General features: G+C 39.2%; 1 protein-coding gene across 4 annotated transcripts in view; it reads left to right on the forward strand.

Annotated features, from left to right (window-relative positions):
* The window catches only part of SLC38A9 (solute carrier family 38 member 9), a 45,795-nt gene extending 37,941 nt beyond the window's left edge, over positions 1–7,854 (forward strand). For all 4 annotated transcript variants that reach the window (XM_058044262.1, XM_058044261.1, XM_058044264.1 and 1 more), the window contains 2 exons: positions 4,150–4,239; positions 6,099–7,854. In XM_058044262.1, coding sequence (XP_057900245.1) covers positions 4,150–4,239; positions 6,099–6,264 — 256 coding nt within the window. In that variant the 3' untranslated portion in view covers positions 6,265–7,854. The remainder of the gene's footprint in view (positions 1–4,149; positions 4,240–6,098) is intronic.
* Positions 7,855–22,844: the final 14,990 nt, after the last annotated feature.

Genomic DNA, 22,844 nt, shown 5'->3' on the forward strand with positions numbered 1-22,844 from the left:
CATCCCTTCCCTCCAGAATGTCCACTGCACCATACACAACTTGATGCTGAGGGTGCACTCAATCCATAAATCCTTCAGCCTTTCTCTACTTCCTACAAAAGATTTAGAAATGAGAGAAGACATCCTAATTTCTTCTTTTATTTTGCAAAATGTATGCTTGTAAATGGATTACAACAGGGAAAGTGATGTACTGGGACAAAACCCAAGGAACTGTTCATTCTCTTTGCTCTCCCTGGTGTTGTTAAGGAAGGCCAAAATTCTGTGTATTGGGTAATTGCTTTCTTTTCTATAATGAGATATGTTTGTAATGGCGTCATTTAACAGCTGATTTAGGGCCAGATGCATGTGCTTTATCTGCTGTTTCTTGCTTGACTCTGGATCTTCTTATATGTACAGAAAGCCAATTTTTTATTTTTGTTACTGGCTCTTTCCTACAGTAATATTTGTGACGGAGATTCCCTTGATTAATTATATGGTGTGCATAAAGTGCTTTAAACATTCATCCGATGATTTTTTAAAACTTTTTAACATCTTTCCTGTTCTGAGAGGTTAAATAAGCTGATAGACAAAAATCACTTAGCTTTCCTCAATGATTGTCATCCCTTTACTCCATGGTAGCCCAGCAGACCTGCCAGTTCTCCCACAGACATATGTCTTCTGATGCAGTGAAATACATTTCTTCTGTTTGCATGCATGTTTGCTTGTCTGCTCTTCATCTGACTTCTGCCTAGCTTCTCTTAAAGGTTGTGATTCATTGTCTTTTGACCAATGTCACTTGAGTGAGATTTCCAGGAAGAAAATGCATTTTTAGATACAGAAGCCTCTCAAATATTCTTACTTGGGTGATCCTGATTTTCTTCTTTCCTTGCTTTCCAATTTCCCTTATCGTGTGTGTTCATCCTGTGACTCCATGCTGTGTCTCAAAGTTCTGAGAGAACTTAAAACTTGAAGAGATTTAAAATCAGTTTCTGTCTTTAAATTTCCCCTGTGCTAGGGTTTGGTTTCACTGTTTTTGACATGATTCTTACTTTGAGGATGCCAAAGTTAATTAGATATATATGGTCACTGCTGTTCAGTGACTTCAGTGGGAGAGAACTTGATGGAGCAAGCCCTTTAATAATCTTCTGGCATACAAGGTTGTTTCTCCCCTCTGTCAATCTGAAAGGTTAACCTTGCCAGCAGAGAAAAAAGCAAGACTTAGGAGATAGCTTGCGTTTTCTTCTAATCTTTTTCCCTTCTCCTTTCCATTACCATTTTTGTGGGATTGCAGGATTTTTGCAGGTGAGCAGTGATTCCCTTTGTAGAAAAGAGCTAGAATCTTCAACTGCCAGCTGAGAGTATGGAGACTGAGGACAGAAGAAGACTTGCCATGGGTGTGCTTCCTTTGTGAATTACAGCCTCTTTCAGGCAACCCAACCTGTACCTCAAAGCAGTAGCCCTAACCAGGCTGCCCAGGCAGACAGTCCAGCCCTGGCATGGGCCACCCGACTCTGCTGCCATGGACCATGATGACGAAAGTTACACCATTTAGAAAACACCTGTATGTGACCAGGGTGATTAAGCACAAACAGGCCAAATCTTTTCTAATCTCTAATGTCCTCTAAATACTTTTCATCATATAATTGTAATAAACAATGGTGTGGTTATTTCCCCTGCCTCCAAATGCTGTTTCCTGGCTGTCCTGTTGCAGTGTGTTGTGAGCATTAACTTTACTGTAAGCCAGTGTCAGGCTAAACCTGAACAATTCAGAACTTATTGAAATGTCACAGGCTAGAAGACTTGTCCTGTCTGGAACACACCTGCACGGAGCTCTAGAGTCCTAAGAAATGTACTGCCTCAAATAATGTAGCTACTTATAGCCCTAGGTACCAGATTTTACTTAATTCAGAAGAGTAGGGGGTTTTTTGGTAAATGGTAATGCCTTTCTCTCCAAAAAGATCACGACTTTTTCCCCATCCTGGAGATGAGCTGAGCTGAGCTGTGACTATTTGCCTAGGTAAAAGAAAGGATTTGCTGGTTAAATACCAGTTGTCCACTGTCACGGTTACAACTCAGGCTGTTTAAAAAGATAAAGAAAGGAGCAAGGATGTTCCAGGGGAGAAGTGCAATGTAATCTTTCACATTGAAACAGATAGGTGCAAAGCCTTTTCAGACCTTCTGATTTTGGTATTGTTCTTGAGGAATCTGATTAATCTTGACAGAGAAAACTGCAAAGCACTACTCCACAAGTACTGAATTGCTTTGGAGACTTCAGCATTTGAGGACCATTGTTTTCAAATGAGCCAGAAGACATTGTCCCTCCCTCAACCTAATAATCCTTTCCCAGATCAAGAAATTGAAAAATGTTTCATTTCACACCAAAGATACAGACACTCCTATTTGCTTTCAAAATTTAAAAGAATCTAGAAGTAATTTTTTAAAACAACAGCTTTGAACAACAAAATCACGTCTTCAAAGCATGCCAGAATAAAATACTTCAGAGATTTTTCAGGTTTTCTGCTAAAATGCTCTGAACTGGCACAAATTTGCAGAACATTTTTGAATTAGTCAGCCTGCCCTGGTTTTAGTCCCTCTTGCTAAAAAAAAACAATCTTAGCAAAAAGAGAATGGAAGAAGTACTGTCATTTTATGTGTCCATAAACTTTCTGCTTCAGTTGTGTGATAGTAAGGTCTGTGATCTGCCACGTGTAGGGAGAGAGGAGGTAGTTTTTAATGGCAGACACTTTTTTGTGGACAGGTCAGTTAACTGGCTTTCCTTAGCAGTATTAGAGAAGGTGTACACATTTGGTCCCTAAGAAGTCTGATTCTTGGGATTTTATTTTTTGTTCATGAGGTCTTACCAGATTTATATCCAGAAAAAACGGCTGCTGTAGTCTCACTGCAGTTGTTCATCTCTAATGTACACTTCTTGCACCACTGTTAAAATGTCATGTACAAAATTGAAGAATTTTTTTGTCTTTTTAAAATAAATGTTAAAAGATTGAAGGTTAAAAAAAGTGCGTAGCTTAAATTATTCCTTTGTGTTTTAATTACCTTCATTTACCTGAACTTTAATGAGACTGTTCTATGTCTTTAATCTTTCTTCCTAAGTTGGAAACTGGCGGGCAGCCTTTCAGCCATAGCCATGGAAGCTGTCACTTTTTAAAAGTTTGTTAGTTAGATCCTCCATAATACACATACTTTCTACAGTGAAGAAAAAATTAGCCTTGACTTACAGGTTTTGTATATTTTAGGAAATCATATCCTCCAGAAGAATAAACAAAACCTGTAAGTGTATGCATGTTTCCTCTGTGAAAATTCTTTTTTCCCTTCATAGAAACAGCTGTGTGACCAAAATATCACAGGTTTTTATTCTATTTCCTGACTTTACCTTATGCTAAAATATGCCAACATTTCATATTCCCGAAAGGAAAAGTGATACTTTCCTGAGTCTTAGCTCTGTGCTGCACAGTGCTCGGCACTGAATTTGTCTGATGCATTAAAACCTGTTTTTGCAGAATAAAAAAATCTCAGTTTTTTTCTCATCCTTAATGCAAAAGGAAAGCAACTGGAAATTATTTGTAAAAACAAATTCAGCAAAAAAATTCAGCATAAATTGGGTAGGAGCAAGAAAGTTCATTACAGTTCATATACTATAAGACATCTAGCATTTTAAATGTTTGTCCTCTATCAAAATGCAGTAGAGTTCAAATTTTAATAGTGTTTGTAATGTTTTCCACTTGATGCATCTTTGCCTTTCTTCTGGTTTCCATCAGTTGACTTTGAGCAATTCAGATCGTTCTGTGAACAAGCTAATTCTTTCTTGTGGGAATTAAGTTATACAGTATTGTTTCTTTGGTATTTGAATGTCCATCTGAAATACTTGAGTGCTGAGTACCATGTATGATGTTTTTCGTAAGAATTGCCAAATTGCACATTCTTAGTCCTTAAGAATATCTTGAGTCAAAATACTAGATATTTAGAAATTGGCATTCTGACTATTCAGTAGATGACATGTTTGCTGTGAAATTAATTAGCTTTAATGGAGTGAGTCATGCAAATGAAAACACCATTCGTGTACCAGTTAAATATTAGAGTAAATGAAGGACAGTGGTGGTATTTTGTAATAAATATAACAGATGTTAACACTCTTTCCTCACTTTCCTGTAGCCTTTTCCATGTGCTTATCCTGAACCTAGCCATTGTAGGAGCTGGAGTAGCAATGGCAAGATTTTATCCAAATATAGGAGGTATCATAAGGTGAGTGTTGCTTGTTTGCAGTGAGCTTCCCTGTGGTGTTACTATGTTTGTGTCTTGATGTTGAAAAAGAGCACTAATAATTGTACCTTTATATTTTGTGAAGCTTATGCCTTCTTAAGTTGTAAATAACGATTTGGTGTGTAAACAATCAGCTGTCAAAGTTCTGACATCTGTTATTCTGCCTCTGTGTCTGAGGTGGTTGAGTTTTATTGGAGGTGTACTTTAGGACCTTGTAACTGTACTCATAAAAGAGTATGGTGCCAGAAGAAAAGTTGCTTTGTTACTGTGTTCTTCTCTCAAGTTTCTGTTTTGTATTAAGACCATTGGAACCTGGGTTGAAGGTCCATAATAAAAATCCAAGAAAGCAAGTGGCATCAACGTGTCTCTAAATGATATCTTAAATTTACTATGTTGATGAAAAGGTAGGATTTCTATAATTAGAAAATATTAGAGGAAATAATAAGGAAGTCATACTTTGCTATGTTTGACATCAACATATTTATATGCATTGTCATTTATTCTTGGTTTGCATCTTTCCTAAAGCAACCAGGAGAAGGAGGTGTTTAAAAATACCAAAATCTGCAATTATAAAACCAGAATGACAGGTTTGGGTCTGACCAAAGTAGCAAAATAACTTTCTTTTGCTCTGTGGCTGATCTTTGAGGGTTTTTCCCATTTCCTCTTTTTCTTCTGTCTCTTCTTGTAGTAAATATTTTTGTATTCCAGTAATAGAGATGGTCAAGAAAAATGTTATCATAGACTCTTAGAATGCTAGAATGGACCTTAAGGTTGAAAGAGACCTTGAAGCTCATCTGGTTCCAACCTCCTGCCATGGGCAAGGAACACCTGCTGCTAGACCAGGTTGCTCAGAGTCCCGTCCTACCCAGCCTTGAACATTTCCAGGGACATGACATCCACAGCTTTCCTAGGCAACCTATTCCAATGTCTCAGCACCCTGTCAGGAGAGAATTTCTTCCCGATGCCTAATTTGGTTAAACATTGTGCAATACATATCTCTGTTTGCAAACTGGTGCTTACTTGATTTGTCTATAATGTGCATAGTAACGAAACATGTTGAACAGTGGATTTCCAGCAGATAAATTTTCCTTTTACAGTCTAACATGCATGCTTGCTAGTTAGACTGATCATTCCTTGGAAAGGAGTGTTCAAATATATGAAACAAAATATGTTGTTACTTAATAACATTTGGCTGTTTAGTAGGTGAAAATAATGAGAACATTTTTGTAAGCAAGGGATGGGTTAGAAAAAGAGTAGTTAAATGTTTCCCTTGCTGTGGTTGATCATGTAACCAGAAGGGCATGTTGTTCCTTTTAGGTCTGAAGAATGATTTGCTAGAAGCTCATTAAATAAATTAAAATAAGAATTGCAGATTCAGGAACATTTCTATATTTAAATGCTTTAATATGTGTTCTCAGATGGCTGGGCTGCAAGGAGGTTTGCAGTTCTGACGGTAAAGGATGTGTAACAGAGGATGCACTGTCCAGACTCTTTCTGTTGCATGTTGACAAATTTCCCCAAAGAAAGTAGAAACATCAAGTCTTAAGTAAGGGATTTAGTCCCCAACAGCATCACAGGGTGTGACTGAAAGGACAGAGCCATGTCAGAGTGCAGGTACAAGCAAGCAGGGGGCTGGACAACACAGAGGGTGGTAATTAAGTGCTAGTGAAGGAGGTAGAAGTCAGTAAGGAACAGAAATTGGTGTTTCTGTTAGCAATTGCAGATAGTCAATATTCATCCAGATTGTTCATTGGTTTGGCGGGGGAAAATGACAACAAGAAATAAGAATAAAGGCAAAGCATTCATTCTTTTTTTTCTTTTTTCATCGCCTCTTTCCTCAGATACTCTGGAGCAACATGTGGTCTGGCCTTTGTGTTCGTATATCCATCACTCATTTACATGATCTCCCTGCACCGTGCTGGGCAGCTGACGTGGCCTGCACTGATTATTCACATCTCTATAATCCTCCTTGGACTGGCTAATCTGATTGCACAATTCCTATTGTGAAAACTCCCCTTTCTCCCGTGGTTGTCACAATTGGTACTGTGATATTTGGCAACAGCCTTGAGCAACACTGTGAGGCATGAGGACCGTCCTCAATGTGGGGATCTTGGGAAAAGCTTCACCTTTGAAACAAATTCAAAACACATCATTCAAGTGCTTTACAGGAAACATGTCTTGCTTCACTGAAATCACGTGAAATCTTATGAGACGTGAAATGGTTCACATTTGAGTGATACAGTTCTCCTGGTTTTGTTGAAGGTGAATCAAAAATTAATGACATTCAAATATTTTAATATTTTACAGCACATTTCTCCAAACACAAAGCTTCCAGCCTCAAGCTGTGGAAATCTTTCCTCCAAATGAACTGTCCTTACCTTGATTAGCAGACATGCTTTCTCAGTATTGTTCACTGACTCTTTGAAATGCTCTTTTGTTGCAGTTATTTTCCTGAGTTTTTTGGAAAATGAAGAATTTATTGTCTTTCTTCTTTTTTTTAGGTTAATTTATAGTCACTTGGGTCAAAATGCACTCTTAATTTTGAATACGCTATTAAATTGTTTTGGCAATATTTTTCCTCTAGGAAATTCCAACAATGAGAAACAATAAACTCATGTTTCAGTGTTTTATTCAGAACCAATATGTACACAACTTACTTGTGATCTTACAATACAAAAAAGCCAGGAGGATAAAAAAAATTAGAAGAAGACAATTAAAATCAGTAATTCCAGGCTTGACCTCAGTTCAACTCTGTTACTGGGCTATTATGTACTGTGCAGTTGTCTTGTCAGGAGTTGCATGTGGTTTTTATGGATGTATGGTGTACACAGCATTTGTTCATCACAGGCCTGCCCTTGCAGGGTCTTCCTCTGGTGGTCTCCCACTACTACTACACATTTTGGATGTGAGCAGAGAGACAAAGCCAGCAGTCTTCAGAATCATGGATGAAGGGAAAGAATTTAAGTATTAAATAATTTTTAACAGAAGCTGGGAGAATCTGGGAAGATTTTATTATGGAGTTGTTTGGCGTTTTTTTAATTCTTGTTTACAAATTAACAGGGTGTACATGCATAAGTACATAGACACCTTCCTTCATCTACCTGCTGTAACTCTGTGTTTTAATCCAAAACACACAGTAATTAAGTTGCCAGACACTAGTGGAATGTAATTTTTGTGGTTGGAGAGAGAGTAGAGCTCCTCTTTGTGCAGATTTTCAGTGCATTAAAATAATCAACAAATGTAGAATAATTGAAAGAGAACTCTGAGCAATACTGAATTCCAAAGTAAGTAAAAGAAGAAAAAAGTTGGAGTGGTGCAATATTTGTGAAGTAGGAGTTCGGAAAGATAATTACATTGCAGTGTAAGAGTTCATATTTTCATCAGAAAGACAGTGAAAAACATAACCTAGGTTATTACCATACCTCTCTGGAAAATTATGTGAATTTTTTTAGTGATAATGTAAATCTATTTGTTTTATTTGGGCTCCTCAGACTGTGTAAAGGACACTCACTTTCCTAAATATCCTTTGATTTGTATGAAATATGAGATTATATGGGTTTGGAATACTATTGCAGAATACAGTGATTTTTTCCGGTTGTTCTTTTGTTGTGAATTTTTCTGTGCCTTTAAATCAGAATTGGAGAATACATCCATCATCTCTGCTGTTTTAGAGAGAACTATCTGCCCCATCCTGGTAATTTTCATTTTGTCCTGTATAGACTCTTACAAGAGAAGTACTTCAAAATCAAAAGGAAAGAATAAAAGATACAGATTTCCTATTATTGTTGGCTTATTCACATTAGGCTCTTGTGCTTATTTATTATAGGTTCAGTGCTTAATTTAGTACAAGCCCTGATGGGTGCAGCTAATTAAATTTTATTATAGCCTTCCATGTTCTATTTGAATATGATTCCTTTTTTATATCCTTGTCATTGAAGCTGATAGTAAAATACCCATTGATTTTAGCAGAATTAAATTCTGTTAGGATCTAGTAGTCAACAGAAATTCCTAAGAAAGACAGAATTCTTGGTGAAGTGTCCTCATTACATCTCTTTTTTTCAGTTATGCAATGTACAATGACTGAGTTAAAATTTAGAAGGAAATTATTCAGAACATTTATAGAAGACACTTTGAGCTCTGTGTTGCTGCACTGTTTATTTATACAAGCCTGTAAAAACCTTTTTATTTGAATTACAAACTGGTAAAAATTAGAGTGATAGCAAATATTTCATTACACTGTCATTTCCATAAGCACACTTTCTTATAAGAAAGTGTTTTTTAATTTTACTACATGCAGTTGAGATTTTCACAAGCATGAGAGGAAAGTCAGGAGTGTGTAAGTAGATTGGCATTTTCAGGGATTCTCTTCCTTGTCAGCATCCTGAGTTAAATAATATCTTAACATATAATGGAAACATAAATGCCCTAAAACACCAGAAGTAGATTGCAGTGCGCAATCTTTTTTTGTGCAAGTACAAAATGTAGTTGTTTACAAATACACACTTCATCTGCAGTGATGGCCAGTGATGGCTGATTTCACTTCTTTAGATTTTGTGTTCCAGGATATCATAATGTAGTTTAGCAAAACAAAGAATGCAATACATTGATCCAGTCATGTGTTGTGAGATGTAATTTATTACCTTCTCACAGAAGAAAAATAATTTCTGCTGGAAATACTGAATTATGTCTTTGCACTTGAATTTTGCTGAAGTAAGCTGTGAGGTGAAACACTTCTGGCTCTGGGCATTGACTAAGAATCTAAGGTTTTCTACCTAACAGTTCCAGGCTCCTTGTTTGGCACCATCCCTAACTCAGTGCACTCTGACAATCCATCCCTCCATTTTATGTGATAACTCAGCGATGCAAACTGAAATTTTTGTTGCATGAGGTTTGAGCAGCTGCAGTCAGTCCTCTGTGCTGATACCATCATGCTAAAATCCAGATCTCAGGATACATAAGGCGTTAACCCAGCACAACCTTCAAACATTGCCAAAGCATAAGTAGCCTGGGGAATTCCCAGGAAGCTCCAAGAGCAGTTGTGGACATGCCTGTGTGGTGAATTTGTGGACACGTCTGTAGGTTATTACACACTTTGAGCACTGATGCCAAGGGATTAGTTTTTCAGTGGGAGTGTTGTGATGAACAGAATTCTTTTCTAAAGACAAGGACAGATGCTATGGCTTATAAGTCTGTCTTCTATTAGGACACAAGAAAGAACTACCTTCCCTATATGCCTGTACTAATCTCATTGCCTTCTCTGTAATGGCCTGCCATCATTTTGTAAAGTTTTTGTGGCCCAGAGTCTTCCTTCCAGCTTCTAGTGGTCTTCATAATTTCTCCTATGTTTACTGGCTCTCAGTTTTTCCTTTGTTCTTCCAGTCTCTCACAGCTGCATCTGTTCCTACAAGTAATTTTTTCCCTTTCTGTCTGGATTGGCAATGTAATGCTAATGTCTTAAATCATGTAGCTCAAAAGACCTGCGCAGCAAATATGAGCATTTCGGATTCAAACATTGTGCCATGTAAACAGAGCATCTCAGGAAGGATATTTTATGTAACATTGCCTGTTTTCTTAGATGTTCAGCCTTTCCAACCCCTTGTGCAAAAATATGTGAAGATAATGGCATTTGCTTGCAGCACTGAACTCTGTCGTGTTGATAGCTTGTCTGCCCAACCTTCAGGCTGCTCCCTTCTCCACCAGGTTTCTGCACAAGGATTGTCTTCTTTTACTTGCTCATGGAACCTTTTTTTTCCATAGGGAGTCAGCTTGAGAGTCTGAAGGTTGCCAGAGCAGTTGGTTCCCCATTACTGCTCTAACCTGGCATCTCCCAGCTTTGAGCGCAGGACTCTGGGCAAGTGTTAATGAGCCTGCAAGGATATGTAGTCAGCCCTAAGGCTGATTAAACTCTTTTGCAGAGTTTACTAATCAAAGTTTATGTCCATCCATCCATGGATGCCTGGAAAGCTGAGAGGCAGCAGCAGCATAACTGAGTTACATCACAGCCAGAGCTGTGATGGGAAGGAGGAGAGACTTCCTGGAATACTGAGACAGTCAAAGCTAGGATGTACAGTCTGCACTATGTGAAGTCCTAGAGACTCCTGTGTACAAGAGCCAGACTGATGCTGCAATCTCCAGGTTCTGCAGTAAAATGGTAGTGAGGGAGGTGAGAGAGATGGTAGCCTCTGGAAAGCGTGTTTGTGCCTTACAGGATGTTGTGCTTCAGAGGAAAACTGCACTAAGCATCTGTCACCTCTATAACAGGTATGAAGATACCTACCTGAGGAAAAATTAATAATGGGAGAAGGATTAGTGCTTGGCAGTAACTGGTACTGCTACCAACAAGATAGTGTCTCTCTTTCCTTCAGCTGGAAGCAAAAAATAATTCCTGTGGGCAAGTCACAAAATCTGGGAGCTGTCTTCAGTAAAAAATAATGCTATTTTAGTAGATTTTTCAATAACTTCTCTTAATAGGAAGTAAAATACTAGTGATAGACAAAGCACTAATGTGTTTGGTTTAGCCCTTTGTACTGTGCTTAATGGGGGAGTACAGTGTAAGCTTTTTCTTCTGAGTTGGTATTCTATGAGATTGGAACCATGATCAGTGTATTCAATTCCTTTGCACTTGAGAACACCGTTAAACTGCTCTTGGAAAGGAGCAGGACTCGACTTGCCAGGTCATTGCTACCTCTGCCTGCTGTAATTTCAGAGGTGGAGCCAGTGCCACATAACAGTTGCTCTGTGATTTGTATTTCCAATCACCAAATGATCCAAGAGGGGCAGGAAGGGTCTCTCTTTTTATTCAAATTTACCTAATTATGGCTTTTCTTATATACCTCCTTTTTGTAATCCTGAAATAGATTAAACATACCAGATGAAAAATGCAGGGGTTTTTTGGTCACATCTAAGTATGCTTGTACTGCAGCTTGGCTAAAGCTCATTGAATTATTTCCAATAGCCCAAAAACTGTTTAAAAACTGCTGTCCATGTGTTTCCTTTCATAATTGTTTGAATGGCCTTTTTTCAATTCTGTGAACATTGTTAACTTCTGACATTTCATTAAACTGTTAGAGGAAGTTGAGATTAGTCAGGTCGTTTCAAATCAACACAGCAAAGTCATTCAGCTGCGATAGGAGGGGAGGGGAAATGCCTACACATTTGAGTACCAGGCTGGATACCAAATGCCATACCAAAGAGGGACATTGCCCCACTGCCCATCTGGCTTCTTCTGTTAGAGCAAAGAAGGTCGATTTACCACAGGGGATTAAAATTACAGGCCTCTCATGGGAAGAGAGGAAAGGCTGTTAGATGGTTTTTTATTTCTCTCTTCAAGTAATACTTTTTTTTTTCTTTTTCTTTTTTCCTTTTTTTTTTTCTTTTTTTTTTTTTTTTTTTTTTTTTTTTAATAATAAGATCCCAAGTTAGCTTAAGTAAACTCTTGTACATCCCTTCACCTTCCAGCATAGGAGTTCAAGGGATCTGGCTGGTACAGAGTGGCAGAGACAATGAAGATGATTTCCAGGAACACTTTGTGCTGTCTTTGTGTGTTTGGAATTTGGAAGAGCCCAAGGTTGCTCTGCATTTCTTCTATAGAGGTGAAACACTCTTCACTAAGGGAAGGCTGAATCTCACCTACCCTGTCTGCCATCCTTGCGCCCGAGGGGGAGGATTTGCATTACTAAAGTCCTTTGTTATGGAAATACGGCTGCTATTTAGGGTACAGCCAGATTCACAACAATAGACAAAAGATCATATCCTGCCTCTGTGAAACTTGCCATGAGCAGATTACTCTTGACTGGTGTTCCTAAGACTAGATTTATTAAGCCTTCGAAATAATTCCAGCGTTTATGATGCCACTAACTCGCTATTTTTACAGGTTGGCTCAGGTTCAAGTGTCATTTTGTCTGTCCTCTTGATACACTGTATACCAAAGGAGTGCAAAGTTAGGGGTAAACTCTACAGCCAAACTCCTGCTAATTATGATTTCTTCTCTGAATAACTAGTTGTGGTACCAAAGATGTAGCAAAATTTGCTATTAATGCAGTGGCAGGAGAGTGTTGCATTTTTCTAAACCAACTGATCTGTCCTAAAACAACCTTGGTCTATAAAAACACGGAAAATATGAGTTGAAACTGCATGAACTGTTCCTGCTTCTACTCCGACGAACTAGGAGAAAATAAGTTTAGTTAAAGAATAACAGAAGTGGACAGTTTTTGTTCTCTGAGTGCAAGTGTTTATACAACTTTCTGTAGGCAGCCAGCTACCCCATCGTAGCCATTGCAGTAAGTGATGGGCTTCAGCTTCTCCAGAAATAACCTCTTACCTAAAGATGCACGTTTTTTCATTCCTTTCCTGTCTGCATTCATAGGTAACTCATGCCCCAGTGAACCCCTTTCAGGCAGGTTTATTCACCCGATTTGCACCTTGGTAATAAATTGCCATTTAGTGGCATCAAAGGAGAATGTAAGTGACCACAATCGTCCGCACCTTCCCTGAGAGCTCGGGAGACTGTCCCATTTCGTTCCACAATCCCAATCTGCACTGGAACGTCTATCCTTACCTCTGAGGACAAACTGCAAGTAAATTTCAACCACAGAGTAAGCTTGTGAAAAACCTGGCTTCTATGGTTTTATTGTGAAAGCACCACATCGTTTTCTTTAACACATGATTGAGTCTTTTACCTTCATCCCATGTGTTTATACAGGGAAGATCAGGCCATTGGACAACAGAATGTTTAAACATTGCATATGCTTCCCTGTGCACCGTGACTAAAACAGGTCTCATAAAAATTAATTTGATAAAATTATGTTCTTTGTTGAATCAGGGATAGAAATTCATCAACCTCACTTTATCCAGTATGTGAAGTGACAGGAAAAGAATCACATGGTAAGATCCATATGAAAACTACAAAAAGAGAAGTTTTAGAAGTCATCAAAATGCACATAAACAATTTTCTGGCGAGGGCAATCTAGACCTCTGGCTTACTTGGGATGCTTGCCATCAATAGGAATCTTTCCCTTTGCTTTCAGTGGGCACTGGTTCAGCCCTTGGAGAAGTTGCTTTTGAAAAGATTTTGGCAGTTAAGGGAAGATTCCATGAGAAACAGCAGGACTCCACTTTCCATGCAAGGATCTGGGTATGCTTCAGCAGCTGTTATTCAGATGCAGCTGGACCTGCATCACAGTTTGCTTGCTGTATTGTTGAGTGTGAAATAATAAATTTACTTTTTTTAAAACTCACTGAAATGGTGAGCTCCAAAGTAAAACATGGGACATAAGTGGGTGAGTGGGAAGTGCCTTTTTTTCTTTTTTTTTTTTTTTTTTTAATATTTTTCTCTTTTTTATATTTTTCTTTTTTTTTTTTTTTTTTATTTTTCCTTTTTTGTGGCGGGGGGGAGGTGGGGGTTGGGGAGTATGCGTGCTGTTTAGTTTGGTTTTGGTTTTTTTTCATGCAGTGAATACACCTCTGAATATTCATACAGGAATACACCTCTGAAGTACCCTCAGCATGCTATGTCATTCTAGGGTGGATCTTGGTTTGTTGTTTTGACTCCTTCGGCGAAAAATCACTCAGACTCTGGGATTTGTTGTCGTTGCATTGTGGGCCCCTATGTACTTGTTCTTTGCATGTTAGTTATTTGTCAGTAGCATTTCTCTGTGGAGTATTTTATAGCACTTGAACCACATGGAAAGTATGCACCAAGCTTAACTGCTGAATTTGGTGAATAATCTGTTGTGTGTAGATGTTGTCATGTATTTCTGGGGAAGAAAAAACCCACTAAGGGCACTCTGTCCTCTTAAAAAACACTTGTAAGAAACAGTCAGAGCTTTAAAAGATCTTCCCTCTTCTACGTGCTGTGTGAATTTCCATGCGATTCACTACCTTCATTACTGACTAGAGCCACGAACCTCGGCCAACAGACAGCTGGAGAGAAGCTGTGAATTTTTTGATCACATTTATTTTAAAACATTTAGCCAAAGTGTATCTGAAGTCATGGAAGACTCAGAACTCCATTCTCTGTCATTTCTTTCTCCATCAGCCCCATCACTTGTTCATTATATCACACTGCATTTTAGACTTACTAGTCCACTTTTGCTTCCCCTCACTGCCAGCTGTCCCTGTTCTGGCAGTCCTGATGACAGCTCTCCAGCAGGTGAATGGTCAGTTGTGTAGCTCATCAGGGCTCTCAGAGGAGCTACTGACCTGCACACTCAAGCAGAAATAGTGTCTCTTTTAGGAGTCTTAAGACATTCTGGTGCTGACCTGTTTTGGAGGAGGCGCCACTGACACACAGCATGCACAGTAACAGGCACCAACCCACTGTTGCTTGAGCCCCTGAGGCACCCCTGAGGTCATGAAGTGTGCTGGGCTGTGATCAGTGGCTTCCTGTGGTCCCCTTGATATCCATTCCACCAAGAGGATGAGTCTGTGGTGGCAGTCAGCTCGGCAGCCTGGCTCTCTGGAAAAGTGAAACGTCCTGGTTCTTGCTCTAGGGATATTGAGCTCATGTTGTGTCCTGGCCTGAGGAAATGCCAGAGGGGCACTTCCCACTGCCAGTAGAGGGATGGGAGCATCGTGCGCGGATTGAGCTGGACATAACACAGGTACAGCCATGACTGCTCCAGGCTGTATCCAGACACTCACACCTGAGGGGGGTGCCTTCCAGCTGCCAAATAGAAAATCTCTGCTAAAATTGGTGTAAATGTGTGGGCTGCTTTGCTGTTCTTACTTTGGAGTCTTACAAAGGAGACACAGAAGCACAGAAATAATAGAAAATTAATGGAAAGATAGTACCCTAGCAAAAGCTGTATCAGGATATGTGCAGCTCCACCCAAAAGCCTAGAGGTGTGAAGACAGAAAAACATTGTATCAGTGTTTCCATCTTCACAAGAGCATTAGTAAGATACTCCCAAATTTCAGCAAGCTCTTGTCAGCCAGATGTTCAAAAGCAGTCAGCTAGTCACTACATACTCCTCTGGAGTGAGGTTAGAACTGCAAAGCTGTAAGTGAATGACCTCAGCAAAAGAGAGCTGAATTTCTTAAAAAACCTGCAAGTGGGGCAGTGCAAGTCAAACATGCAAATACGTCACACACTCATGTAGCTGGTGCAAAAGCCTACCCACACTGTTAGTGGCTCCACATCAGACTATTAACCTTAAGGGGCAAATGGAGAATCCTGTACGTAGAATCCTGTAGGGAATGTAGTACAAAACGTCATTCTCCTTAATAAATTATTTCTACAGCTTTAAAGGTTTGGATCCTCCACAGTATGTATTTTTATTTGTTAATATTAAATTAATCCCTCTTGGAGGAGATGGGTTCTGTTGGCTGGAAATCCTTACAACTTTTAAGGCCAACATAGCACTAAATAAACTGAAACGATTTGAACTTTTTAGACTTTTTATGCTGTGAAACAGTTATTATAGAAAAGGCATTTAGGAGCGGGGTTTTTTGCCTTCAAGAATTTTGGAGTAGTCCTTCATTTTCAGTTTCAAGACGACCAAATAGTTCCAGTAATTTCTGAGCTCCCTGCCAGTTTATTATTAGTGCAACTGGCTACAAACCAGCTGACTGATGTCAGTCTCATAATAAAGAACGACAAAGCCGGACAAGGGTCCCATGAGAAACCCAAGAAAGAGGATCAAACACAATTGTAAACCTGTGCAAAAGGCTACAAGATCTCTGGCAACAGTTTTACCACTTTTTATAGCACTCTTTATTCTACAGCTTTTATTTCTTTTTCTTTCAAAGATATTTGCACATTGCATTATTCTCTGTTTTGTTATTTGTCTGTTTGGGTTTTTTTAGTGTCATGTAATGGAGTACACAACTATTCTTATGTAATGTGAGTGCATAACTATTTAATATGACTCATGAATATATCCCAGAAGGTAGAGCACCCCTAATTATTTGCTGTGTTGTCAGCTGTGATCTCAGGTTTGTGTCTTGCAGTTGTTTAAATTAATTGTAATTGCGAAGAAAAGTCATCTTTTCCAAGGCTGCAACAGCAATTTTTCTAGTTATTGTGTGCATCAGAGTATAGCTGCACACACCCAGAGATCTCCAGACATCCATAAACCTTATGGATCCTGTTTCTGCAGAAACAGAAAACAAGCACTAGAACAAGCCCCCCGCAACTGGATCCTTCCTTCATCTTTCTATTTGCAACTTAATCTGTCTGATTAATACTAGATTTTTAAGGGTGGTGTTATAGAAAGGTCATTGCAAAAAAGAAAAAAAAGTTGTAAGAAGTTACATGGATCATTCAAGACAGGACTAAACCAGATTGTCATCTAGTTGTCTTGGACTTAGCTCTAGATTAAAAAAGACAAGAGATTTAGGTTCCTCTTCAGTACTCTGCCTAATTTTTACTGCCCTGCCATTCAGGATAGGTTAATGGAGGGAGAGTTGTATCTCCAAGGGTAAGATCTGTGGAAACCATCATTGCCAAAAATGAATTCTGACCTAGCCAGTAAGAATGCTGTAGAAAAGGAAACACTGTATGAAATGCTGCAGGGAGTTACCTTAGAGCTGCAAGGACATGGCATGTGACTCTTCTCTCCTTATAGCCATGAAAAGTTGTTTTCCATATTTACATCTGAAGTCCATTCAGGGATAAATAGGATTTGATCCCAAGAGGGATCAAATCCTATTTATTGAAGTAGTCTTTGGGATCCAGTACAACATATCCTGCAGATCAGTGCATCTCTACAAAAGACATCCAGACTTTCACATGCAAGGATCAAAAAAAAAAAAAAAGAAAAAAAAAAAATGGGAAGAGGGATGGGGCTGTGGGGGAAGCATTTTAAAGAAAATTTGGGTCTCAACAACTCCTTTTATCTCATTTCCATTGACTGAAATGTATCTTTACTGTCATCTCTGCTACTCCTCTGGTGATAAAAAGTTTCCAGCCTTCAGGCATTATGAATATGTAAAGCATTCCACCAGATTCAAATACCATCTTTCTTCAATGCAAATCTACAAGGGTGGTTTTCAAGCATACAATAGACAACACCTAACCTTGAAAAACTCACTCTTTTTCAGGAGATGGTAATGTGCTCTGGGAGAAATTCAAACTTGACTCAAGGCAGACTATCAATTCAAATAAATTGCCCTTAGGATAGAATTCTTTATTTCCAGATTTCTGCTTGGTATGAAACACTGGCATTTACAGAGGGCAAAAGTTTGACTACAAAAGCACAAAAAGCCTCATGATGTCATTTGTTCAAGGGGTCCATCAGTACATTAAAAGGAGAGGAAAACAAAAAAAGCTTTTGCTTTACATTTTTTTAATGGCATCTAAAGATTAGAGAAGACTCCTGTTACAGTATTCAGGGTTCTTACATTTGCATTTTCGAAATTGTTAATTGTTCATTATTATGGCCCTTTCTTCTAGTCCATTTACAAGCTGCAGTAAACGCCTACATAGGTCAAGATTTCTCAAAGGCTGAAAGGCCTCTCTTCAGCAGAAAGAATTCACAGAATTCACAGTAAGGCCCAGAATAGAAAAAAAGAGAACAGAGAGAAATCACCATGGAGGAGGATTACCACAGGCTTTATGGACAAGACATCACTGAATGCCTTCATATCAATATGGTTAAGGCCAGACCTTATCATTCTCTCCTCTTAAACTCTCCTTCTTACCTCTCCACAGGGTTTCCTGTGCTTAGTAAGAGTTTGTCAAATACACAATGCAAGGAGGGTCCATGGGAAAGGACATGTAGTATTAAGACACAATACCACTGCATTAGGTACTGAAACAAAGAAAAACTATATGAGGTAATGTTCCCTTCCTACTTCCCATTCGCCTTCCCTAACTTCTTCCCACAGATGAATGTTAATCCAACCGAAAGTTGTTGTCACCAGATGGAAGGGCACAGAAATGTAGAAGGTGGGCGTCCATCTTTGTACACAGTTCCTGTGTCAGAGATTAATTAGACTCTGCCATCTGTAAGTGGATCCTGAGGACTACATGGAACTGGGACATTTGTTTCACATCTGTTTGCAAAGACAGAAGCACTGGCTGCACAGTGGTCTTCTAACTCTGAATTGGGGCAGTGGTTCTATACAGACTCAGAGGGAAGTGTGCCAGCAGCACCACTGAACATGCATTACAGGTAATACAGCAGGAAATTTGGACAGCAGCTTGTTATAACACTGTTTTGGAAGTGCATGAGTCACTGTGTATCAGGAATGTGAACCTTTCTCAGCATGTTTTTGTGCTAGATATCCTCTCATGCCATTTGAGAAAGCCTGAAGGGCCAAAGCTGAGTTAGTTTATCCAGGATCTTCATACTCGAATACTCTAATCCATTTTGGTCACCTTTCCTTCTGTTTACAAAAAACCAGAATGCAATCCAGTACTTTCTTCCCCCATTAAACATAATTTAAAACACTTTTGTAATTTGCACTATTTTCCTTCTAAATTAGAGCTGCCCAATGAGCCTTTCACCTCTGCTTTTGCACTGACTGACTTCTCTGATGCCTTCAGATGAAGCTCTCTCACTTCTCACTCCACACCACCATGTGTACAGTACTCCTTCATTGTTCTGTTTCAAGATGTTTCTTGCAAGACCAGACAGCAATGCTGATAAAATCACATATGAGGTCTGCATGCACTAAGCATGCCAGGAGATGCCTCTGCATTTCCTTTGCTTCCTTTCTTTTCTCCCACTGACAGTTGTTTCTATCTCCAGAACTGCAAATCTGTCTCTGGAGCCTTAGGATTCAGTCAGGACTCTGAATTACACTGATGGCAGAAGGTTGCTCTCTCTAACCAATGCCATAATCTTGGCAACATCTTGCAGTTTTTTCTTACATTAAAATCCAGCACCAACTGAATTATCCTTCTCTTATCAACCTATTAAAATATGTTTATTTAATCTGATAAATACAGATACGCACATATGCACACAGTCTTTCTCTCTTTCTCCACCTGCTCTCCTTACCTTGCCCCCAACCCCAATTTAAATACAGTGTATTCCAAATTATAAAAATGCAAGAAACATCAATGTGGTTGTCCTCAGAGCAGACTGCAGACAAATGGAAAGGTTTCCATCCTGCAAACAATTAGATGTGTTGTATTGAATTGAACTTTTGAGCAGCAAACAAGTGTCAGTAAAGATGAGTCACACTTAGGAAGGCTCTCAGATGAAGACTGACAGATCTGTGATGGTGTCAGTGCTGAGTCTTATTCACAAAGTCTTCAGTGCCTAACAGGCCTTTTAGATATCAGCACTTTGGTGTATTCACCATGTCTGGGACCCAGCCCTCCTGTGTCTGCAGTCATCCCTGAGGTCATGAGAGTGCTCAGAGCCTGCCTCACAGGTGAGAACAAGGGAGATGCACAAAACTGGGCTTCTCCAGCCTTTGCTTCCTACTGGCGTGGTTGAGCAGGAATAGCCAGAGCTGTCCCTTGCCTAACTGTCCCCTGAATCACAGCCAGGAAGCAGACAGGTCCTGCCCATGTCCAGCAGTCCAGCAGTAAAAGGACTTGAATGGGAGATGGGGGATTTGGGAGAGTGAATTCCCCCTTCTTTTCCATAATACATGTGGAGCAGATTTACAGTAAAGATATAATCTATCAGAGGTCTTCCTAATCATCAGCCCCACAGAACCAATTCTGTCAGTTGTCTTTACATGTGACAAAGTCAAAGACATACCAAAGTGATGCCTGATTTCTAACCAGGACTGAGGGGTTTTTTGTTTTGCCTTTTTTTTTTTTTAATTTTAGAAAACTAGTTAATACTTCTCAAACAAAGACAGTACAAATGACTTGATAGAACACAAGCCATACCATGAACATACCCGGCAAATACAATCTTAAAATTGCATTGCATGTAACTTTTTAACTGTGTAACATGTTTTATATAGACCTGCCTTTATATGCTGTAAGTAGGCACCCTCCTATTTCTTCCTATAGCTTTCCTCTTACATTTCATTAAGCCGAGAAACACAGTGTAAAACACGACACAGAATTTACACAGATTCATGGTTACAAAATTTTTTTAAGAGTACAGGTAACCGAGCAATAAAAATCATGCTCAATTCTGGGTACTTCTGCCAGCCTGCTGTGGCTGCTCCAGCACAAGTTAATTTATCGCAAGCTTTGTGGACTCTTAAGCAAAACAAAGCTCAATTTCACAGTAAATGACTGCAGCACATACCCTCTGCTAGCTCCTGAGTCTGGGATGGGATGCTCCTCATTTGCCTATTTTCAACAAATTCAAGGTCTTTTTATGTGTCTCAATTGCTTTAGTCATACAAAGTGGGTACAGTGTGTGTGTAGCCTGATAATATATTATCATTTGGGAATTTAATAATTTTAATAATAATAATAACAAAACCAATAATATTGTTAGAGAACTGAACAAGCTGAGTCTGTGCCCTGAATCTATACCCATGACAGTAGTATCTGTGACATTTCTGTGACATTTATCTTCACAGTACCTACCTGCAGCATTGGACCACTGTTTTCCCTGCCTGAAAGAAGGGAAAGACACAAGGCATACATTAGCTCATGCCTTGCATTCCCATTCAAGCCCAAGATCCTGAGAGCCCACACCACTTCTTTGTTGATTCACACTCTGATGCAATCCTGCAATCCAGGAAGGGAAACTCAACAATACTGCTGATGCCTTTTGTGCCTAAAGGTGAATCCCTTCTTCCAAGATATCACCACCACTTAAACCTGTGCCTTTGCACACTCCAAGTCCTCCCTCCTCTGACATGGCTAAAAAATCATGGACTTAGCTGGAGGGATGTAAACAATTCAACCAGGGCTCTGTATAAATCTAGAGACTACCTTTACCTTAAAAACTACACTGTTATTCCTCACTTCTTACCAATAAAATGCACAATGATCAGCAATATCATCCGTTTGTCTTGTACTGAGGGGGTGATAATTTGGGGGTATCATCACAAAAGTTTTCTTCTTTTTTTCACATACATATGAAATTCTTCTGTGTGTCTGTGTTCCCTTCAGAAAGCTTTTGAAGGCTGGAAAGTTAAAATAACACTGATTGGTTTTAGTGCAGTGCACCACATATTGTTTCTATCATGCAAGAATTGCTTAACCATGGTACACTTCAGCAGCACAATTTATTACAAACCTTGGAAATAATTTCAGGAGCCCAAGGACCTCACGGACCTTAGACCAAGTTTCAGCAAACTGCTCAGATATGTGATCACTAGGCAGATGTCTGGAAACATGTTCTTGCACATTTATCTGCTAATGCAAACGTCCCAATACAGGCATTAACACTCAGAAGCATTATGTGGATTTTAAACAATTCCTGGAAGAGTTGGGTCCCATAAAAGTTATTCTGACAGATGTAATCCTTCTCCTCACCTTTGCCAAGTGCTTGCTCTGAGTACAGGAGCCAGAGCACAGAGTGAGACTCCTGCCTGCTTCCACTGCTTCTGGTGCTCCAGACACTACAACGTCCTTGCCCAGGGCTGACTTCACTCTTATGTTGTTTTTATTCTGGTTGGGAAAGAAGCAGCAATGTGGAAAGGAAAGATAAAACAGGAGATAAGAGAATATTTTTATGTTTTCTTCTGCACAGATGACTCATTTGAGACAGGTTTATTCCTCTTCTCTCTTGGGGTTAATGCCTTGGGGAGAACAGCAACAAAATGAAGGCTCTTTTTGCTGCTGTGGGAAATAATTCTTTCTCTCACCCTGTTCTGTGAGGTCTCTCAGGCAGTGGCTGTTAGGGTGCACAGCACATAACACAATTGGCTTCAATCTTGCTGGGGCCTCACGGTATTAGTGTAATGAAAGTAAATACCAAGTGGTCAGGGCTTAATTATAATCTGGACATTTTGTGCTCTGGCAGTAGATTAGAGGAGACACTGACTTGTGTTTAAGGCACTGAATCTGCTATTGGCATGAGGTGAATCCATCAAAAGACACAAGACAGTGAAGTGAAATCCCATGTTTCCTGCTCAGAGTATAGAATGCAAACTAAGAGGAAGTGTAAGGTTTCAGTAACTGAACACTCTCTATGTTGGAGCAGCTCCAGCTGTGGCTTTTTGTGTTCAACTCTTGATGACTATTTCAAGGAATCAAATACTATTTTATAGAAGATGGAGAAGCAAATCTTCCATTAGATTAGGGTATTAGGTATTAGGACCTAAATAGTCACATAGTGATTTGAGGAAGAATTCTACATAATTAATGTTGCAATCATCTATTGATCTATTCTCCTCCATTCTTAATTGTGTTTTGAGCAGGAACTGGCCTGATTATGCCCTATGAGAAATAATTCAGATGTACAACAAATAAATATGCTCTGCAATCTGTACTGAAGCAGGTTTCCTTTTTCCTTCATTCTTCCAGTCTTAGGGTTCTGGTGACAATTTGTCCATAGTTATTTCACTTTCTCAGCCCTCTCATCATTTATTTTTCTAGTTGCCATCACTTACATGGCTAGGCTATTGTAACTATATTATATCAGGAAGGGAGATATGTCCAAGGTTTAATTTTATCCAATACAGTTCCAATTTCTCGAAAAAAACAATTAAGTGCTATAAACCTGTGAATAAATTTCTTCAGATCTAGACACCAGAAAAGAAAATCTCAAGTG

This window comes from Melospiza georgiana, chromosome Z (genome assembly GCF_028018845.1).
Source record: "Melospiza georgiana isolate bMelGeo1 chromosome Z, bMelGeo1.pri, whole genome shotgun sequence".
NCBI classification, from domain to species: Eukaryota; Metazoa; Chordata; class Aves; order Passeriformes; family Passerellidae; genus Melospiza; species Melospiza georgiana.